Source organism: Camelus bactrianus, chromosome 13 (assembly GCF_048773025.1).
Source record: "Camelus bactrianus isolate YW-2024 breed Bactrian camel chromosome 13, ASM4877302v1, whole genome shotgun sequence".
NCBI lineage: Eukaryota > Metazoa > Chordata > Mammalia > Artiodactyla > Camelidae > Camelus > Camelus bactrianus.
The window spans coordinates 16,143,519-16,159,998 of record NC_133551.1 but is presented as its reverse complement, the minus strand read 5'-3'; the positions used below and the strand labels follow the sequence as shown (position 1 = coordinate 16,159,998).

Sequence of the window (16,480 nt, the reverse complement as noted above, 5' to 3'; positions counted from 1 at the left end):
AAAAATAGGGTAATGGGAGTTTTACAGCAATTCTCAGGGCCTAAAATGGGTGCTTGAGATTCAGCAGGCTTTCTATAAATGTTTGTTCAATTGATAAGAATAAATCCAGCCTACAGGAGAAACCCAGTTACACACCCTGCTGGGAAGGGCTGCAGGCTGCATGTGTGACTGAGCGCACGCGCTTGAGGGGGCAGAGTCCTCACCCTCCCGGCCAGCCCCGCACCAAAGGCCCAGCTGGGAGGTTGGTACCAGCAGCCTTCCGCACGTGAACTGGGGGGCGTGTGTGTGAAAGATAATGATTACTTTCTTCAGCTAAGCTTATGCAAGGGCATTTCTTATGACAACGATCGTACACTGACTCACCTCGCAATATTTACTGTTCTAGCTCTTGAATAATAAGCAAACTAAGAATTAAACTTTGTTAGCAAAAAACACATAGATCCCTACTCTCCAAAAAGGGACAGAGTACAAATGTCATCTCCACACACACAACACAGAACGACACACACATTCAGGAAGGTGTGCACACACACACTGCACACACCCTCGGCAGCAGGCGCCTCCTCCCCTGGCGACCCGTGCCAGCCCGCATGCCGTCAGAGGGGCGCTGGACGCGAGACGAGTCAAGCTGGAGCCCTAGGGACACTGCCACGGAGATCGCAACACCTTGAAGCTTTCTGCAGAAAGGAAAGCTTTTGGCCTGATTCTGATGATTAGTTTTTCCAATCCACAGCCGCCAGGTGACTAGAATTCTGGCTGATGATAGTTCCTGGTAATTCCTGGAAAGAACAGGGTGTGAAGAGCAGTCTGTTTGCTTCCTATGATCAGCAGAGCCCTGTATCTGGCTACTCCACTTCCACCTCCAGGGATCTGCGAAATATTCTCGTGGACAGAGGTCATCAGCGACGCCTATTTGCCAAACTGCACACTCTCTCCAGTCTCTGTTAACCCAACTCCTTAACCTCCTGTGGCAGAGACCGCTAGCTCTTCATCTTCCTCCCGGGCCTTAGCTGGACTACATTTCCTGGCCTTCCTTGCCGTTAGGCGTGGCCGTGAGACGGGGTTCCCTCCCGCTGCTGTGCTCTGTGCTGCCTTCAGAACCTGGTGTTCGGCTTGAGGGATCTGCTTCCTCCTGTTGCTCCTCCAAGCTCTGCCCCTCTCCTGGTTGTCTGGGATGGGGATCTACTCTCAAGGTGGCACCAAAAAGTAAGGATGAAAAATGTCTGATTATATCAACCGGGTACTTGAATAACTTCCAGGAGCAGAGCATCCTCCAAACACGCGCGCGCACACACTTAACTCCACTTTTACAAAAGGCGGTGAACTTTGTGTGCGGAGCCACTGCACCGAAACCTACTTGTCATGCATTCTGTTACCCACTAACTATCCCTCCTTTCTCGAGATGTATTTTTCTTTTGCATCCATGACACCGTCTCCAATCCTCCTCCTATTTCTCTGGCCATTCTTCTTTCCCATCCTTTACACTGTCCAACCCTTAAGCTGGGGAATTTTCCCCAGGCCCCTCTCATCTTTCCTCTTCTCCCTTTATATGTTTTTCTGGAACGTTCTTTCTTCCCCATGGCTTGACCTACCATCAGTCTCCAAATCTATCTCTGTCCCTTGTTCCCAAACTCACCAGCTTCCCCGTGAAATTTCCTCAGTGCATGTATTCTTCCTAGTCAACTCCGCTAGGCTGCTGACTTTAGGGTAACTTTAACCCCTCCTTTTCTCCAACCTCCCATCCCTACTCAACTACTCAGACCTATTAAGTACACTTCAGAAGTGCTTCCTATAATGCCTCTCCCCCACCTCTGCAGTCTCTCCATGTCTACTTTTACTGCCTTCCTTCAGACTCCATCATTTCTTCAACATCTCATTACTGCCGGTTTCTCCAGCCAGTTCACTACAACCTTGGTCAAAATTACTAATCAGCACACACTATACATTAAGCCCCTCCGTGGATTTCTATTGTCATGCTAAATAATAATAATAATAATAATAACAATAATAATAACAACAACAACAACAACAACAATAACAACAACAACAACAACAGCTATCTTTCTTATGTGCCAGGTACTGGGCTAAACGCTTTACATTAAGATTTATCTCTGTTAATTACCTGGACAGTTGTTGAGGCAGACACTGTTATCCTCATCTTACGAGTGAAAAACCACTGAAGTAGTGTATGCAACTTGCTTACAGCCACAAAGTTATTACTTAGTGGAGCTCAACTTCAGAGTCTGATTCCAAGGCCTGTGGGCTTATTAACTACCGTGTAAAACTGCCTTTGAGTCACCGATCTCATTAGTATGCTACATGAGGCCCAAACCAACCTCTTCATCTTCATCTGCTCCTTCCATTCTAAAAACTGAACCCTTCCAAGCTGCTGTCATTCCTCAAACGCTTTCCCCTTTCAATACGAAAATGACTTGCCCACTAGGGTGATCCGCATGAGGCAGGCGCAGATGAAAATAGTTTAGTTTCCCTTTTCCACTCCTTTACGATTCCTACCCATATATGTTCTGTTTCTTCTGCTGGTAATTTCCGTTCCTCCTTCTATGCCCAGTACGCTCTGAATCATTTTTCAGAAGTCATTTGGAATATTTCCTCCTCCCTGTCAAACTTTCCAAACTGCCCTAGAAAGTTAATTTTCTGCACCTCTTTGCTCCCATCCCATAACTTTAATTCCTTTATAAGGGTCTTTAGCCTTTCATATTGCAATAAATCTTTTTATAAGTCTATCTCCTACTGTTCATCTACTGGGAACTCACCACGGTCAGAGAATGTCTTATTCACCTCTGAATCTACTGCCCCTCGTATACATAAAAAGTCCTCAGAATCACTGTTGAATGAATAGTGTTTCCATGACTGACATTACTATATTTCATAGAGGCTCTCATTTTTTTAGTTAGCTCTCCTGAAATCTAGTTCTAGCCCCTGCTATTATTTTACATAACTGAAAGTAGAATAAGGAATATGCTAAGTAATTGCAAAAATCACCTGAAATGGTTTAGAGCTGTGCTAACCAACATGATAGCCACTAGCCACATGTGGCTATTAAGCATTTGGAAAATGGTAAATGAGAACTGAGATGTCCTCTAAATATAAAGAATTTCAAACACTTAATTTTAAAAACATGTTAAGTATTTCATTAGTAATTTTTATATTTGCTATATACTTAAGTGGTATTTTATATATATTAGGTTAAATCAAATGTATTATTAAAATTCTTTTTGCTTTTCTGATGTGACTACTAGAAAATTTTAAAATTAGATAGATAGCTTGCATTATATTTCTGCTGGGAAGTGCCAGTTTAGAGTGGTTTGTACAGGAAAACACTGGCCTGGGGTATCAGGAAACCTTTCTTTCTCTCGCTCCTCCAAAGTCACACACAAAAGGCAAGAAGGAAGGAAGGAAGGAAGGAAAGGAAGTTACATCTTAACTAACAAACAGCTCAGTCAACAAGTGAATGTTTCACATGACTACCCATTTGGGGGGTTAAAAAAATCATTGTCTCTTCAACTTAACTCAACAACTAGTCATTTGGTCTCCTTTACAGGATAATAATTTCATAACTGTTAGTTAAACACTGAGAAGGCCCTGGCTGTGTCTAGAATTCAACATAAAAAGGGAAAAATATTACATGATAGGCTACAATACTAGGACTTTCTAAGGGATGGCATTATCCAACAGAACTCAGAACAGGAGGGAGTTAATATTTAATTAACCTTTTAATATTTCTGCAGTTTATGAGATGCCACCTCAAATTCTTACTAAAGTAAGCTAGAGAAGAAAGAGAAAGAGACATACAAAGAAAAGAAAAAGAGACGAATGAGCAGGAAAGAGGAGGAGAGGAGAAGAGAGAGAAAAGGAAAGAAAAATAGAAGAGAAAAACGTTCAGAGTCCACATTCTCAATTTATAATGACCATTAAAGTTTATTTTTTTTTAGGATTGAGATATTTCTACTATGTTGGCTTCATGGTTCTTTGAGATATTCCAGTCTAACTCTTCGCCATTTACTGAACTCTGCTCTGACAACCTCAACAAATCAATGAAAGACGAGCTTTGGGAATTTTAATATTTGCTAAGTTCAATCATCAGTACTAATAAGGTCTGTATTGTAATTATTTCCACAGTTAATTTTTAGATTTCTTGGTAAACAGAAAGAATTAGATCACTGTCATTGTTATTTTAAATGAGGTCCATTTCATGGTAATTATAGTAGTATCAGTGGTTTTATCATTACGACAAATAGAATTTTAAGGAAACTTGATTGTTACTTACTAGGTATTTCCTATAAAGGTTATTACAATCATAATATGGCATAGTACCAAAAGCAGCAGTCAGAAAATTCAGAGATTCGGGTTTTTGTCAGTCTGCACATTTTTTTTACCCCTTGCCTCAAGATCAGGCAATAAAAATGATCTACTCCACTCCACAAATTTGTTGCAAAGGGTATTATTCCATTTTTATATTTTTAAGATAAAAAAATTGATAGTTCTTTAATGTAATCTAAGGTCACAATGCTCATTCCCATCTCAGATTTAAAAGACTTCAAAATTCTCTAAGGTTTTCCTTCATGTTAATAAACAGAGAAAAAAAGAAAAAACTGATATTGCTATTGCAGAATCAAAACATGAAAAACACTTCTCACCACTCCTCATCTGCTCAACCTCACAGAAGCGCTTTTCAGTGGGAGTATAAATAAATGCATGGACATGCTTAACTCCATTCTGAAAATTAGAAAAAAAAAGTTTCCAATAAAATTTCAGCATATATCATAAAACCAACTTCTTAATTTAATTAAACTGAAAGCATAAATAAAGAAGGAAACCTTTTCAAGACGCTTCCAAGGAACTTCTTCCACACAGACTCCAACTCGGATGACATGATTAAAGGAAGAAAGGAAATGCTCACAGACATGCATGGCAAAAGTTTCTATGCTTTTAATCTGTAAAGAGAAACAAATGCTAGTGATCAGAAATACTTGCCCCACTTAAAAATCATTTTTAAATATCCACAACACTCTATTTCCTGATGAAATGCTTTTTTTTTTTAGAATCAGAGAAACAAAGAATTAGAAACAGTCTTAGAGATGAACTGGTCTTTATCCTAATTTTTGCAAGGGCTTCTAAGTGTGGTTAATAGATTGCCACCACCAGGTGAGAATACCCTGTTTTTAAAAGAAACTTGTTTGCAGGAGGGGATGTGTCCATCAACGGATGAGCAAGAAGTTATCTTAGCATTCAGATTCTCCTCATGCTGAGCTCGGCCATCACCTGTGCCAGCGGAAGTCCTGCAGTATGCTCCAGAACACCCTGCTCCCTTTACGAGGCTGGCCAACAGGCCTCCCAATTTCCCAAGGAAAAATGTCCATGAAGGGTCACTTCAGCTCCCTTGCCTTGCAAACAGGCCTCCTAGTGACCATCCCCAGCTCAGCTCTCTACCCCTATAAAGCAGCTCCCTACGTCCACACAAATTCTTCATACTAATCTCTAGGCAATATTTTATGGTCCTAGTACAGTCTACAGATTATTTATGGCTTTGCCTGTAATTCAGGTAAACTATTTACCTATAATCAGATTTCTCCAAGATAGTTTTATTTTATACCTGTTGACCCAGAATAATTATAAATAAGCATTCCATTTCACTCTCAAAGTATCCTGGTACGGATAAGAAATTACATTCTATCTACAATGAATGGACTTAAATTATTTTTAATATCTAGGGCCGTTCCTTCACTTTTCTGTACCTCTCACTCAGTACAGGAAATAAAAGAATTTGTGTTACTTGGCCCTATGCTATATCACAGCATAGAGGCTTATTTTCAATGTAGTTTTTTAAGAAAGCAATGGCTTTTTCCAGAGCCCTGTGTAGGCATTCTGATCAGCAAGAGAAAGGTTCAGGGTGGAGAGAGGCCTTGCAGAAATAATATTCCAATTATTTTGCTCATTTCATGTATTATGGGTATGAATTTCATACAAAAGCATTAGAAAAGAAGCTTTCCAGTCTACACGTCTTGCCTTTCTAGGCTTCTCAGCCAATGAAAAAAAAATTATCTTGAGTTGCTCAGAAATCTGCTGGTCGTCCAGCACGGCTTCGTTCACACTTGAAGAAACCTGACATAGAAGTGCTAAAAACTCAGATTCTGTTAGTTCCAAGATCCTTTCAATGGGTATAATTACCACCAAATAGGGACACTATGTGGTCATGGAGTTGGGAAAATTCGGAAGGCGTTAAAAGTTGGACAAATAGATTTCAAAACGTATCTTATACTCAAGATTTTCTTCTATAGTAATGCCAAGAGGAGAAGTGGTACTTTCTCCTATAAACACCATTCTAGAAGAAAAAAATAACAGGACTCAGAGAAATGCAAGACAAAAATGTGTAAAATTATATTCTGAAATCGTGTCAAGGCCTTGATTTGCCAATGACACTAATTAAGAGACAATGTGTAAATCTGTCAAATAGGATTCTCTACCTAAAAGATGTAGTGAGTTGAGAACCAAGAAAAGGGAACAAAGGAGAAAAAAAAAAAAAGAAGAGAACAAAGAGGTGAGTTTAATTAAAAAAAGATTTTCTGTAAAGCTGAGAATATTAGAATAGAAAAGGAAAAATTTTAATAGCTTAAACGTAAAAATAGGGTTTGAAGTTAAAGGGAACTTGAAATAAGCAAGTAATACCCTCATACTATAATACAGTGAATTCTGCATCAAGACGGGCATCATCTAAGAAGTATGCGACATACGCCTTTGGTCTTTGCCAGGACATGAACTGTGTTCTTCATGGTGTCTGTGGGGATGATGTCTGCATTATCCCCATACAGGTAGTCTTTTCTGGAGCTCAGATTAAGTTCCACCGAAGTTGCCACCTCTTTAATGCTGTGATATTTTCCATTTCGCTGAACACGAAGAACTTTGACCATATCCTTCCCATAGCCAGTTTGGACAAACTCCACTTCATCGTTCTGCAATGAAAATGATCGTTACTGAAGAAGGCTAAATGAAAGCAAGAAGTCAGCTGTAATTTCTTTAAGTCTTAATTTTATCATGTAATTATGAAAGATGAGAGTTGGAGTGTTCATGAAAGCAAGATCACGCCCTACCTTTGTAGAGGAAAGAGAATTTGTATGGAGGGAAGAGGAACAGATAAAAATATATCAGATTGGTCTGAAGAGAGACAGGGAGATGACTCCCTTGATAACAATAAACAACAATAAAAATAACAGTACCTCCTGAGCCAAACTATTTACTGTCTTATTTAATCTCTACTAACCTAACCCTTATATCAGCTCTGTGAATTAATATTCCCATTTTGTAGAGGGAGAAACTGAGGTTGGAAGAGTTGAAGTGACTTGCCCTTGTTAGTAAAGGACAGAGGCAAGAGTTCAACCTCAGGTCTGTTGACTCCAAATTGTGCCTTCTAACTACGACGTAAACTGCCTTCCTCTATAACACTTTCTTATTCTGTTAACTGGAATACTTCCCCTTTTTTACAGAGAGTAGTATTCTAGAGAAAATGCCCTGTGATCAATAAAAACAATTTGAAAATCGCTTCTTCTACTTGCTGCCAGGAAGAAGAGTAATTAGTGACAGGGTCCAGATTACCTTCAGCAGTGCAGAACCAGGGCCATCTGGCTGCAGGGAAAGCCATGCTTTTAGCAAAGAGACACTTAATAAAAGCCGAGTGATTGATTCATGAGTACCCCTACCTGAAGCTTGCTAGCGAACACATCCATCTTCACTGCGCGCCTAAGACTTGTCCCTGGGCCTTGTTGGTGTTTAAAAGAAGAGGCAGGAGGGAGCAGACGGACAGAAAAACCTATTCCATTTGGCATGAAAATTAACATTGAAATGGTCATGAAAGAAGGTGACACAAATAAAAGTAAATTAAAAACAATATGCAGTGAGAGTCTGGGGAAGGTCACAAAGAAGGAACCTCACGTGCTGGTCGCACACAGGTGACATGCTTAGATAGATCAAGGGCTGCCCCAAAATCTGCCTGCAGGAAAAAACTCACCAGATCCTCTGGGAGGAATTTTAAAATACTCGCCAACATCAGGAGTTACTGTCATATTCTCCGTGAAAGTGTGGCGGGGAGGCTGTCTTCAGTCTCGGGACTAGAGCCCGGGAGGGCATGTTGATTACTGATCACACCCTGAGGGTTCGGGTGTCTGAACTCAGTGCTTCCTCTGCAGGAGGGACACATTTAAGGACCATCTTCAAGAAAAGTGTCAACAAGAAAACCTGAAGAGCAACGTAACGGATCCTAGTAAGAAACAGTAGTGACCGGGAAGGAGGCACTGTTGTGCAGTTGTGGTGGCTGTGAAATCGGACCAGGTCCAAATGCTGCCCTGCCACTTACAGCTTTGTGGCTTGTGACAAGTAATTGGATGTCTCTGAGCCTCAGTTTCCCGCTTTGTACAAATGGAGATAACCACCCTTACTTGTAGAGTTTCTGGTGAATGTGCAAGGCCTGGCTCAGTTCCTAGTACCTAGCGGTGCAGTGAGGTCCACCCCAGCCAGAGTGGCCATGTCAGGCCTGGCTGTGGCTGTCACAGCAGCAGAGACAGCAGAGGAGACCTTGAGGAAGATTACTAGTTTCTAGAGTGGGGAGCGCTGCTGGCAACAGCAGAAGGATGCTGTTGCTATGTACTGAACCACAAGGGAGGAAGGCCCCTGACTGGCTTGGGGTCCCTGGATGGTATGCACTGGGGTCCAGGACCAAAGGTCTCTGAGATCTTCCATCGTCCTCAGCACATGATGGGACTCAACAAACATTATTCTTTAGTCCTATCCCCTGTCACTGAATGCTCAGGCTACAGTAGGTTCATCTGTCGGAAGCAAGTGGTATGTGAGATACATAGAAAGGTTAAATGATAGCTACCCTTCACATCCGCACCCCTGCTCACCTCTCCAGCTTCGCATCCTGCCGCACCCCATTTCAAACTCTGCTTCAGCTATCTTGAGCGAATTGTGGTTGCCCGGGCCCTGCATGCTTTCTCTGCCTGTAGGCCTTTGGAGCTGTTATTCCTTCTTTCTGGAACATTCTTTCTCTTCCTTGGTACCCAACTACCAATCTCTTCACCTGCCTAACTTCTTTAAGTCTCAGATGTCATTTCCACTAGGTGATCTGCCCCAGCCCTCCTAGTCTGGAGTGGGTGCCCCTTCTATGCGCTCTCTGAATACTCTGTTTTCGCATTATCAGAGTCTTTATCAAATTGAATTACAGTTGCCTCTTCATGTGTGATTTGTTCAAAAACAGGAAGCTATGAAAGTGGAAACATTTCTCTCTTGGTCACCATGGCAACCCCAGAGCTCTGCAGAGTGCTTGGAACACAAATAGGTGCTTAATAAATGTATCGTGAATGAGTGAACGCTGTACCGCCACCTGCCCCGCTTGGGTGATGACATGGAATAGTTCAGGGAAATATCCCCAAGATTTCAATACAGGAAGAGCTGCTTCAGCTCAGACCCCGATCAGGAAGTTCCTCTTCCTAGGAGAGTGGGGATGGCAACTTTTGCCCTCCAATCACCACAGCCTGGGGATCACAGGCAGAGCTGGCCAAAAACTAAAGGCCCAGGAAGGGTAGACAGAGTCAGCCACACAGCACCAAGTGTTTACACTGCTAACGAGGCAGAGCACTCCAGCACAGTGCGGCCACCCTGGGGTTCGTGTGTGACATGCACGGGAGGGGTCAGCACTCCTTAGCCGGCTCCTGCCTGAGCCTCGGAGCTCCAGCAAAGCTTGAGTAATCACGTTTACGAGCAGTGAGTCAGAATAAAGAGGACACAACCTTCTGAGGCTGGAGCAGGTTTGAACAAGAACAATAGGGGACACCCAAGAGTCTCTCAGCAGGACCTGACAGAACAGAGAATGGCCCAGACCAGACTGAGGCTGGTCTCCACAAGAACTTCTCCCCAGGCCTGCAGTCAGAGAGATCAGAAGTCGGTGCCAGCACCCTACTGTGTATAATGCACAGTATGGGGTGGAGACCAATGTCCAAGGCAATAGAACAGTGACACACGGAGGTAGCTCTCGTCTGGAGGGTGGGCGGGTGGCTGAGAGGATGGGGCCAAGAGACAGACCCTCTTCTGCTGCCTATAAGCTCTGTGAATGGGGGCAAGTTTCTTCATCTATAAAATGAATAATAGTAGTGCCCATCTCTCAGGGTTACTGTGAGGACTGCATGACAAAAAAAAAAAAAAAAAGCACTTAGAAAAATGCCTGGCAAATAGTAAGTGTTCAATAAATGTTAGCTATGATTATCATTGATAAATAATCATTATATGTCATGTTTTGCATCAAGGGGTCCTTCCAGTTACCATTAGAGAGAAATACTCAGACTGCACACCGGTCCAGAGCCCTGGTGGCTGGTGGATATAGCTCAGTGGTACAGCACATACTTAGCATGTAACAGGTCCTGGGTTCTACCACAGTACCTCCATTAAAAAAAAAAAAAATCAGAGCCAGGGTGGCTAAAACCAAGGGCTGCTGCTATGAGAAGGCCTCCTTGTGTCTTTGTACTTCGGTTGTCCTTCCTCAGGCTTGTGTGGCTTGAGGGAACAAAGTTATAAGAGGAAACTTAATTTCCTAGAGTAATACTCTGGACAAAATATCAGTAGGAGTAAATCTATACTTGGCTCTGCACAAGTAAAATCTCCTTTTCTGAGACATGTCTTGAAATATAAAGGGATAAGAATCATTGCTTGCCTGCAAGTGATGTTGGAGTGAACGCTCAGAGATTTTAAATGAATCTTCGGCATTTTCACTGCCACAGTGAGACAGTGAGCGTTCTCTCGTTTCCAGGCCACACTGAAAGCGATCTAGGTTGTCACGACAGGTCTGGGGCTTCTCAGCCTGGAGTCTGTTAACCTCTCTAAGGCCCAGAGGGTGGATTTCAGGTGGAGAAATACCAGAAAAGGTAAGGGCGGACTTTTATCAATTTAAATTCTAAAATGACTAGAATTTTCTCTCGAGTATTAGGAGAGCTTCTGTAAGCATATCTCTACCCTGCATAACAGAGAGAAATACGGAACTGCTGGCTATTTAGGACCCATCACACGTGTTTAAATCTCAGTCCAGTTGCAGTGCGCACTGATGGATGGAAGAACTGTGCGTGGAGATGTGCCTCCCTCGCTCTGTCTTTGTAATGTGCTAGAGAAGTTCTTCCAATTCTCTGCCTGGATTTTCCCTCCGCCTGGCTATTTTCTTGGGCATCTGTGAACAAAACGTTGAACTAATATGAGAAAAAGGAGCACTCATATGAACAATCTTAATATCACTTCAGTGACCTTAATAACACATGATGATAAGAACAATAATGATGAATAATAACCTTAGAGGCAGCTGGTATATTTTTGGCTGCCTAGGATCTACTAAATGTCAGATGGAAAAATATTGATATCTGGTAGAAAATGTCATGTTGCTTTAGGCTGTAGAGTGGCTTATTTTTACTGTCAAGGGGGGATATGCCTTGAGTTATGTTCAAAGTGTGGCTCTGAAGGGATTTGTCAGACAGGTGGTTCAAGCACAGTGTAACTCATATGCATAATCAGGGTAGAAAGGGTGACCTGATTCCTAATGAAGGCTCCATTTACAGGTGCTCAGTTACATTCATACTTCAGCCTATTACAAAGGGAGAGGACTTACCACTAAATGCCAAGGGAAATGCTAATTTTCCTGGCAGCCTCTCCATAGGACCGATAGCCTTAGGGCAGGGGACTGGAACAAGACCTCAGTGGCCTCTAGGACTAGGGGCAGGGAAACTCACAACGGAAGAATTGATGGAGACCTCCAAGTATGCAGTTGGAAGGAAATTTTACTGAAATGCATAGACTAAAAGATTTCTCTTTCCTAATGTACAAGTCTTGAAAATAGAAATAATAGTAGCAACTACTTAGTGAGCATTTTGATAATGTGTTGGGAAATTTGCATATATGATTTCCTCTAATCCTTTACAAGACCCCTGTGAAGTAGGTATTCATATCCAAGTTTGACAAACAAGGACACTAGGGTTAAGTAATCTGCCAAAGTCGCAGAGTTACTGGGTGACAGAGGTAGAGGAGAACCCAGCCCATTTGCCCCAAATGACATGTTCTTTCCCACTACGTCAGGGTCCTTACACTCACTAGGGGGAGAAAGGAAGCATTCAGATCCCAATAAAGGAGAGAAATGGGCATGCTACTGCAGAAACTTGTATTTCTACACCATTTAAAAATTTTCCATCCATTAAAGACCCATCTTATCTTATCTATTCCTCACAAAATTCCTGTGATTCGGTGGGAAGAACCCCTATTTTAAAATAAACTAGAGCAGTGACGTTAAGGGAGCTTCCCAAGGTCACACAGCTGACAGGGAGACTGGAGCAGGGCAAGGGCTCCCCTGGGACTGTGCCAGACAGAACTCCCCCAGCACTGACAGATGCCCCCTGCCCAAACCATCGCTTTTTCTAGCACTTGTAATTTTTCTAAATTACAGAGGAATTCTAAGCTCAGATGGATTCTGTGCTTATTGCAGGGATGTTTAAAGTGTGAAGAAAGGGGAGGAGGGAAGGGTGATTGCTCTCTGGGGCAGTATGAATATTCAGCTTCAAGCCTTCAACAACGGGGCACTATGGTTGAGTTGAACATTGACTTTTATCTGGATCAGGACCATTGAAAACATGGATGATATAGATTTATTTGAAGTCATTAGAACCATATCCTCAAAGGACTGTTTTTAAGTCCATCTGCAAGGATGAAGAAATAACTGCATCATGACAGAAATGCAAACAAAGTGAGAAGGAACCAGCATTTAATGAGCGCCAGTTATGTGTCAGAGGCTATGTACACAGCATCTCACTGAACCCTGATAGCGTTCTATGAAGGTATAGATCATGAGTCCCACCTTTAGAAAAGGAAGCTGACACTCATGAAGTTAACTAGTTTGGTCAAAACTTCATGGCTAATGAGCGGCAGGGCCAGGCATGAAACCCAGGTCTGCCTGATTATTTTTATGATACTCAGCCACCTCCCTGATATAACATTATAATGAAGTTCTTTATAACGAGATTTTACCTACATACCCACTTTTATTTTATTTCTCTGATAAGATTTAATTCATTCTAAAATCTGCATGACCCCAAAATAGAAATCTCTGAAACCTTTTTCATTCAATCCATCCACTCATCTCTATTTATTTACCTGCTTCTAGGTGACAAGCTCTGCAGTAAGTGCTGGAGATGTAACAGGAAACAAGACAGACGCTGTTCTGCCCTGAGAGTGATTATTCAGTAGAACAAACTTTTTTGGTAAAGAATCAAGAAGTATTTTAGGTTTTGCAGGTTATATGATCTCTGTTGCAAATACTCAGCTCTGCTATTAAAGCATACAGTAGTTACACGTAACACATAAATGAATGAGTGTGGCTGCGTTCAAATAAAACTTTATTTACAGAAACAGAAAGTGGGCTGGATTTGGCCCACAGAAGTTTACTGACCTCTGCTCTCTAGAGGAAGCCTCAGGAAAGTAACCAAGTAATTAGAACACATTGTGATCATTACTCCCATTGAACAAATACAGTGAATTCTAGACACCTAAGCCAGATTAAGAGAGATAGAGGATTGCTTTCAGGAGAAACAGGCAGCCACAAAGCCATCTGAGTGATGAGTAGGAACTAACCAAGTAAAACTGTCTGGTCCTCTTCCACTTATTCTACTTGTGTTTTCCTTTAACTATATTTCTCATGAACAATTCTTTATTTTACAAATACCCAAATACCTGAGTCATTTTGCTGGTCTCATTCCTTTTCATCAAAATAGTTCAAGTCCCTTCCCCCTTCTTCCTGCAACAAGCACATCAACTTTCTCTTTCGGTCTGTCACAGTCTAGATTTTACTCCGTATACTAATAGCCTTCTAAAAGTTTGAACAAAAGTAAAGTTGAACTTCAACATATAACTTTTGCAGTATGTAAATGATACCTCAAAAAGCTATTAAGGTAAGTAAATAAAGCCAGCAGGCTGACTCCCAGGAGTCCTCCCAGGATGACTGAACGTTGATGAAGCCAACATAGACCAGGGTCTGGAGAAACCCAACTTTATCTCAATCTCAAAATTCCCACACATAAAGCTACAAGGAACATAAACTCATAAAAAAATCAAAAGCACACATGGTAGCAAGGTATCACGAGAGAGAAGTAACAGATGGCAAAGTCTGGCCTGCAAAGACTTCAGTACTGGAATTATCAGACATGAAATATAAAATCATGTATTTAATAATTTTACAGAAATAAAAGAGAAGATTGAGACAGCTTCTCCTTGAGATAGAGTGTATCTTCTCTTAAGCAATGAGGAAGCATAAAAAAAGACCAAGAAAATTTGAAACAGACCTTCTAGAAATGCACTAGTAAGTGGATTAAGAAACAGACTGAACACAACTGAAGAAAGAATTAGTCATTTGTCAGAGATAAAGTAATAGATTAATGTTGCCAAAGAGAGAATTAGAGAACAGAAAGACCAATCCAAATAAAGAATCATACTGTACACACACACACACACACACATACACACACACACACACACACACACACACATATATATACACACAGACACACACACATAGGCTTCAGAAGAGCAATTTTAGTCACTAAGTTTGAATAATGAATATTTAACACCATTGATTCACTTCTTATAAACTTTCAGGTCCAAGGTTAGCACATCAATTCATCTTCCCCAACTTTTCTTACTGTTATAACTCCCTTACTCTTTAAACATGCTTACAACACAAAATAGTGGTAGGATCCGAACTCTGTGCCAGATGAACAATAAACCTAATTATTCCCATATGGCTCCAGTTCCTAAGAGCTCACACATGTGTGTCCACCTTTATGTTCATCAATCTCACGTCCAGCTCAAGAACTCTGAGAAGGTCAGAGATCTAATTCCTCAACATGATAAAGGCCATATATGACAGGCACACAGGACACACAGGAGACGGAATATATGAAAGAGACATAAAATGTTCTACAAGGATATGATAGAATGTGGAAGAGGCACAATTCGAAGAGATGAAGACTGAGATTTTCTAGAGTTATTGGATGAATGAATGCAGACTTTCAACTGTAAAATAAGAAGCCCAGTATCAGGTGAAGAACTATTCTTCACTCACTGTACTTGGCCAAGTTACAATAAAGGGGTTTCCTACTATTTCTAGAGGTAAGCATGTGAAGGAGACGTGGTATTTTCATAGTATTGTACTACATGGGCTTCAGAAGTGGGTAATACTGTGAAAAACATTCTGCCCAGCTTGAGTTTTCTCCATCCATCAAATTCATCGTGCTACTTTCCATATTACTCTGCTGTTTTTAGTAAAAACCCAGGACACACTGGAATATAGGCTTCAGGGTAATGTTGAAATCCCTGGAGCCCTTCAGTGTCCGGTACAGTGTTTAAAACCTGGTGATTGCATAAGGAAGGTTGTTGACTGACAATCAGCATGATCAGGTCAGCAACAGCGGGAGATAAGAAAACTTACTGAGAGTGACAACTGAAAGAAAGTAACCTAACTGTGTATCTCCAGACCATGAAATACGATTAGCTTTCAAAACCAACCTAAGCCGGATATCCCGCAGCCCAGACACAGGAAGGGCCCAGGCTGTAGTAAAAATCATCTTAGCTAACATTTGTGGGTCATTTACTATTTGCCAGGCACCATGCTAAGCATGTAATGAGGAAAACACAGGAGGTATTTTATATCTTACTCAACAAACGTTCCTTAACCTACATCACTGAAAACAAGTTGTATATATTCTCTAAATGCATTAATGGTGACTCACCTACTATCATTATGATACCAAAATGTATCATAAGATAAATAAAATTAAATTTATTTCACTTTAAATAGAAAAGTAAACTTCATGCTATGAAATTTTTTAAAAAATTGATGAAAAGTTTGGGATGGCTGAAAGTCTTTTTCCTGAATGCAGTAAAAACATACATTAAATAAAATAACACCCATGGAGGAATGGTCAGAAAAATGCTTCTTGGTTTACCAATTTGGTAGGTTGAGACACCAGTGCATCACAGCCTTGGCCCCAGGGCAGCAGGTCTGAGAGTTCAGAGTACAGCAGCATCACCCAAAACCTCGTAAATAATGTAGCTTCCTGAGCTCAACTGGAAGGATTCTTATGTAGCCAGTTTGGGTTGAGGTCCACAAATCTGCCCTTGCTGCAGGCCCCACGTGAAAATGTGGGCAGATGGTCCAGAACATTCCTCACAAAACTATGTCATAGGAGAAATAGAGCCCCAAGCCCTCCCTTCCCTGTGAACCCCAAGAATCCTGAACAACTCCAGCTCAACCACAGAAGTGATCTGATTTGCAAGGGTCCAGGTTCGCCTGATCAGTGACTTTGATCTGGCCCCATAATCAAAGGGATAGAGCAGAGCCATAACGATTTTCAGGCATAAAGTCAACGGCTATTTAATATGACAGTATCTT

The 16,480-nt window shown here is 41.5% G+C and overlaps 1 protein-coding gene across 14 annotated transcripts in view; it reads right to left on the bottom strand.

The window, feature by feature from the left end:
• LOC105075495 (uricase) overlaps positions 1-16,480 on the bottom strand; it is a 116,979-nt gene that overhangs the window by 36,892 nt on the left and 63,607 nt on the right. For 11 of the 14 annotated variants that reach the window (XR_012511143.1, XR_012511145.1, XR_012511142.1 and 8 more), the window contains exons 2-6: positions 8,024-8,250; positions 7,716-7,825; positions 6,753-6,971; positions 4,839-4,955; positions 4,659-4,737 (exon numbers count right to left, since the gene is read on the bottom strand). Coding sequence is in view for 4 of the 14 variants with exons in the window: in XM_074376136.1 (XP_074232237.1) it covers positions 4,659-4,737; positions 4,839-4,955; positions 6,753-6,971; positions 7,716-7,825; positions 8,024-8,078 (580 nt within the window). In the remaining 10 variants the exon portion in view is untranslated. The remainder of the gene's footprint in view (positions 1-4,658; positions 4,738-4,838; positions 4,956-6,752; positions 6,972-7,715; positions 7,826-8,023; positions 8,251-16,480) is intronic. The other 3 variants (XR_012511147.1, XM_010963330.3, XR_012511151.1) reach the window with 2 other exon arrangements.